Source organism: Plectrocnemia conspersa, unplaced genomic scaffold (genome assembly GCF_051122295.1).
Source record: "Plectrocnemia conspersa isolate PC_06_02 unplaced genomic scaffold, ASM5112229v1 ptg000012l, whole genome shotgun sequence".
Taxonomy (NCBI): domain Eukaryota; kingdom Metazoa; phylum Arthropoda; class Insecta; order Trichoptera; family Polycentropodidae; genus Plectrocnemia; species Plectrocnemia conspersa.
This window is the reverse complement of record NW_028277176.1, coordinates 10,016,273-10,022,272: the sequence shown is the minus strand read 5'-3', so window position 1 is coordinate 10,022,272 and position 6,000 is coordinate 10,016,273. Positions and strand designations below refer to the sequence as shown.

General features: G+C 28.0%; 2 protein-coding genes across 4 annotated transcripts in view; one reads left to right on the top strand and one right to left on the bottom strand.

The window, feature by feature from the left end:
• Positions 1-812: 812 nt before the first annotated feature.
• On the bottom strand, positions 813-5,173 carry LOC148228160 (larval cuticle protein 65Ag1-like). Of its 3 annotated transcripts, none has more exons than XM_088199055.1 (2): positions 5,159-5,173; positions 813-1,253 (listed from the first exon to the last, which is right to left on the bottom strand). In XM_088199055.1, exons 1-2 carry the CDS (start codon positions 5,171-5,173, stop codon positions 936-938), a joined length of 333 nt encoding a protein of 110 aa, XP_088055181.1. In that variant the 3' UTR covers positions 813-935. The 3 variants fall into 3 exon arrangements, with proteins under 3 accessions (XP_088055181.1, XP_088055182.1, XP_088055180.1); XM_088199056.1 differs by having other exon boundaries at positions 5,162-5,173; XM_088199054.1 differs by lacking the exon at positions 5,159-5,173 and adding an exon at positions 1,324-1,390.
• LOC148228159 (popeye domain-containing protein 3-like) overlaps positions 3,425-6,000 on the top strand; it is a 37,726-nt gene continuing 35,150 nt past the window's right edge. The window contains exon 1 of the mRNA XM_088199052.1: positions 3,425-3,639. Within this exon, the coding sequence (XP_088055178.1) occupies positions 3,525-3,639 (115 nt within the window). The 5' untranslated portion in view covers positions 3,425-3,524. The remainder of the gene's footprint in view (positions 3,640-6,000) is intronic.

Sequence of the window (6,000 nt, the reverse complement as noted above, 5' to 3'; positions counted from 1 at the left end):
CTTTAAAACTATTTTTTATCTAATTTGATGAAAAAGCAATATTTACTTTCATTCTGTATTCATGAATTATCCGTATCACGAATTACGGATAATTTGTGAGCATGGCTGGAGCATCGCAGCCGAAATATAGAAAGGAAGTAAGCGAAAATCGCGATAAATCCCGTGAATTAAAAAATGTTAATACTCGCGAACTTCTAAAAATCCATATAATATATATAATCGGTTCTTTTCTTTGCCAAAATTAGCTAAAAGTATTTCATATCAAAGTCCTAAACAATTTATTAACTATTCATTATTCGACGGTTACAAATTTGCAAACGATCTTAATTATGCAATGTGGTTAATTTAATTTTCCTTAAAAGTCACAAACACACACAAAGTTGTATTATACTCGTGATCTTGTTATATTAAATGATCGTTAAAATACCAATATAATGCAATATTATATAAAAATTCCTGGACGAATTTACTAAAATACAAATTTGCTTATAATTAAAGCAAATAACTTGACAAACTTTACAAATTATGTTTTCATCGTGGATTTCTTTTATATGCTATATTAAACAGTTATATTTATTAATAAAAATATCCAGTAGCTTTTTACTTGAATATCTTAATATTTTCTTTTAGATTTTTTATGAAAGGTAATATTGTAGTAATAAAAAAATTAAAAAAATATTTATGTATAATCAGATTTTATTATTGCATACACATATTTGTAACATATGCATTAGCTCATATTATTAAAAGGTGCGTTAAGTATTTGTTCAATGATTACGTTTGTCAGTGTTAGTTATGTCAACGTGAAACTTGTTTTGTAAGTATTAGTCGAAGTCAAATGTCAGTCTTTGTATAATACATCACGTTATTCACATATATTCGCTATATGCAAATCAACAATGATAAGCGTAATATGTCGGATTCAGTCGATTTGTTTAAGCAACAACAGATTTGGGCAAATGATCTCCGGTGACATGGAATCCATTGATGTCAGCAACGTATTTGGTACGGAAAACTTGTCCATCGGGAGCGGTGAAAGTGTATTCTCCTTCCTTGACGAGTACTTTGTCTTTATTGTCAAGGGTTGGCTTGAGGACTCCTTGTTCGCTGACTGAGGTCCCATCGCCGCTTAAGTACTTTAGGGTGAATTCTCCATTGGAGTCGTGTTTTTCGGTCCTCTCCAACACTGGAATGAACTTGATGGTATCGGCGGCAGCGATGGCTGCGACGGCCAAGAGAGCGAAAGCGACGATCTAACATCAAAACATACATAAATAGCAAAAAAACACAAATAAATATTAATAGCATTAAAGATCAACTCACGAATTTCATTTTTGATTGATGTTGTTGCTGCGAATCGATCGACAGAGATTGACAACAATCGATCAAATTCCCAGCACTTTTATACCCGATTAACTTAATATGACATATAAATCTGGTCTATACTTGTAATGTTGCTAATTAGTATCATTATGATATTGTAATACTCGTTTCTAAATAAAACTTTTGGTACCTAGGTATGAATCTTAAAATATCTATAAATCTGGCGAGAGCAATACTATCGTTAGAGAGGAAAAATAATATATTAAACACTTTTATTTTGAGAAAAGCTGTTTAAAGTCCAGAAGTATGGCATATGTATGTATATATAAAGATACAGTTTTACACTATATCGCACAATTAATAACAATGCACTATTGAAATTTCAAAGATAGTAATCACTTAATGCACCCGACCGATGCTTTTCCGTAAACTTCCATTATCATTACTCTGATTTTCCAGAGTGTGCCCTGTCATATTACTACATTATTCACATGTACCTATGCAATATAACTCGGTGCTGAACCATATTTTGAAAAAATATATAAAGCTTCTACGACGTGTTGTTTACAAGTAACAAAGAGAAATTTCACATTTACGATCCTTAAAATAGGCTGTTTTTTATAACCACAGTAATTTCGTTTAGTGAATGCCATTCGAAAAAATAATTTAAATATAACGATGTTCTATCATTTTACAATGTAAGCTTACTTGCTTCAAAGCAAACATAATTTATGCAAATATGTATATTTTAATGTTATATTGAAATAAAATTGTCGATATTTTTTATCAAGTGATACTGCGTAGTATTTTATTAAATATTTAGGTATGTCTTAATCTTATATGTTAATTTATATATAATTATACATTTTACTCTCTTTTCAATTTTACGCTAAATGAAATTTTGCACAGTTACTATTTATATCCTTCATAAAACAATGACACTTCCCTTTGATTACTAACTTTTTCCCTTGATATAAACGTATTTTATATCAAGTTTAATATATTTTAAACTTGCTTAATTGTACTCTAAGAACCTAATTAACCAAAATAATGTGAGTATCCTTTGAAATGTAAAATTTTTGGATGTTGTACCAACTCAGCAGAGATATCCGATTCGTGAATATAAAACTATAGGTGCATCCACCTGGCATCTTATATATAAAATTAAATATTCAGTTACATATTATTTATTTTTTGATCATTATAAAAATAAATATTTTCTTAATAACTACGCTACAATAATAATACATATGTAAACCACATTTACACAGCAATAATCCACATACATGGTCGTCTAGACTTTTATAGATATAATACAATTTTGTAGTGTACTTAAAATTCAGCGATTCATACAATTCTACGACTTCATTCTATATTCTAAGACCGGTAAAAATAAGATTTTTTACAAAAGTGTGAAAAATTTGTGTGCTATTTTTATTGATAATAATAATAATTCTTACAACTAAAATTAGGAAATCAAACACGAGAAGCTTACTTAATCGTACTAATACTTATAATATAGTTTTAATTGACTGCTGCCATAAGCAGCACAGATACTTAAATAATGGCGTATAATAATGTGGTGAAACTTGATTATGTTACGATTAAGCAAATCCGGTATCTTCCTAATCTTAGGCATTATACTATATTATAATAATACATATTTATACAGTGCTTAATTTTTTTCATATTTTGAATTATTATTTTGAGTGTAAAATGTTTTGATCATTGAAATTATTTATCAATTTGAGAGATGGTATATTATAATTTTAATTCAATTTTGTGAAGGTTTTTTATTTTACTAATATATTTTTTTACTAATTCACGTGCATTAGAGACATCTATGTAACTAACAAGTCGATAAAACAGTCTCCTACGCAAATGGTAGAGAACAGCGCTAAGCATTCTAACGATTTTCCGAGACAACAGATGCTGAATCATTTTTTACAATGAAATATTGATTTTTTGCAATAAACAAATACGTTAAAATTATTAAAAAATCTAAGATAAAAATGCGAATATTTTTATTTTTGCTCTCCTGTCTATATTCGATAACATAGATAACAAGAATCAACCCCACAAAGCATAACCTAAAACAACCAATACGCGAGAAGGCTTCGAAGGGGAAACACGCTTAACCTGTCATCTCGACTTTTATGTGATATTTTCTAATGAATTAGTTAATTTTTACTATTTTTATCATGTCTGAGGAACATGGTGGTTTTAAAAAAACAACGCTTGAATTACCCTTATACAATTTTTCCGGATCGGGAGATAATCTCACACTGGATGATGCTTTCAACAACACTCTTACAGGTATTAATTCAATATTATAATATTATCATAATTTATTCACATGTTGTAAACTATGTATATGTACAGATACATACGTATAAATATTTAATAATGTGTAATATATCAAGATAAATTTATAAGTTTATGTTCCATGATTGACAACGTATTAAAAATTCCTAACTTGCTCGTAAGTTTATACGTGCATTTCGGAATGCAATCAAACCCTTCGTGCTTGCACAGCTTTCGTGATTTCGTGTTAAAGGTGTGAAATTTTTAACGTGCAATTATAAAGTTTAAGCTTTGAACATTAACACTTGACTTACAAAATGTCAAATTGTTAAAATTGCATGAATGCCACTCATTGAATATTCTTTTACATAAATCCAGTTTTTTATACTGTGATATCAATGAAAACTTTATTATTACTTAAAATTTAAATACTTTTATTATAAAATAATGTTGTAATAATATTTACAAATGCCAAAGGGCAATGTCTCTCATTACATAACTTGTATGACATAATAATTTATAATTAAATCTTCTTTTTTTTAAAATAGGTAAATAGTGTTTTTTTATTTAACATTAATAGCATTGATAGATTGAATTTTTGCGTGACATAAAAAATATCATTGTCCCAAAAAGTGCGATTTAAAATTTACAGGAAAATTCAAGTATTTTTTTACAAAATTTCTACTAAAGTCATTTCTCATCAGATAATTCTTACAATTTTGGAGAGAATATTTTGGCTGAAAAAACTTTCACTAAAGATCTCAAATTTACTTCTGAGATCAAGTAGAGGTTTTTACTACACGTAAACAATTCATCTTCAAAGATGCTCGGTTTTGTTATGAGGAACGTATTTTAATTAGACGATCCGTCAGTTATTCGCTTATTCTATACTCCTGTAGTTCGCAGCACCTTTGAATCACGATAAATACTTTCGAATCTCTGAATAATCAAATAATTATGCTTAAATAAAAAAGTTTAAAAAATATTTTTGAAATATCTTTATAACAGGATGTGGTTATTATCCGTTCATGTATCCCATCGCCTTTATTTTAAGAGCGTTGAAATACGATTCACTCGTCACAAAAAATTGTATGACGTTAATCATGTCTTTAAACTACTGAAGGGTGCTGTCGACAAATAAACAATTCTGGAACATCTTCGAAAATCGCAATCGCATCCTCTTTTGATAAGCGTTAGAGTCTATACTCATTAATACGCAGACATTGCACATCGATATATTTATTGTTCGCTACAAAGAGTTGACCTTGTTCGTATCATTTAATTTTAATATTTTATTTTTATTTTTAACTATGTATTTTTTTTAATTATATTTTTAAACTTAAGAAAGTGTATATAATAATACACGTAAACAAAAGAAATATATTTATTTATAATAATAAAAATAAAATTTGAATTAGCTTGATTTAATTCCGAGCATTCTGTTGTTTCGACCAATGAAAAATAAGTATTTAAATATAAAACAAGATGGCCGACATCATACATGACAACAGTTTTAATTATTTTGTTAGGCGACAATAATTTTCATACGCGTTCTTCGATTTGACTGAACATAAATAATCGGATTGCAAATTAACTAGGTATGTTATAACTATGAAAATGAAATATATACATAATGTGTGTGAGGATTATAAGAATACATTGATTAAACTAGATAAACAACCATAAAACAATCTTCGTAATGAAATCTTCAAATTTTGAATTCCCGTCGACGCGATGGGCTCTGAGGGCAAAAAGTGAGTTTTTCCTTTTACAATACATACAGTTAGATTTGACTGAATATAATTACTCGAATTGCAAATAATCTAGGTACGTTTTAAACGTAAACATGTTATATATAATTAGTATGTTTGAGGATTGAAAGTTAACCATTTGGATGCTACAATATTTAAAAAAAAACTTTTTCACATATTCATTTTTTTTAAATTAAATTAATTTAAAACTTTTTCATGTCATTGTCATACTAACGGGGTAAGAATTTTACAAATTAATTTCATTTTTCAAACCTCATGATGATCAATCCATATTAATGCCATATAGTGATAATATTTAGGGTAGTGAGTGAGTTGTTGTATACACCAAGGTATTATATGTATTATTTTTAGACCATCGTGATGCATTCGGGTAACCAATTAAGTCACGATGATCCAATTAAATTTAAAGATTATTCCTCTTTATTTATAGTCTACTTATTTCTGACAATTGGTACATACAGCATTTTTAATAATATAGTCATAAAAAGTATGTGTCACAAATTTGTCTGAAAAGGTTATATGCTCCAGATATCTTTTATTATTTTTATCATATGTAATAGTATTTTTTTGAATACGATAAAGATGGTTTTTGCTTTTCAGT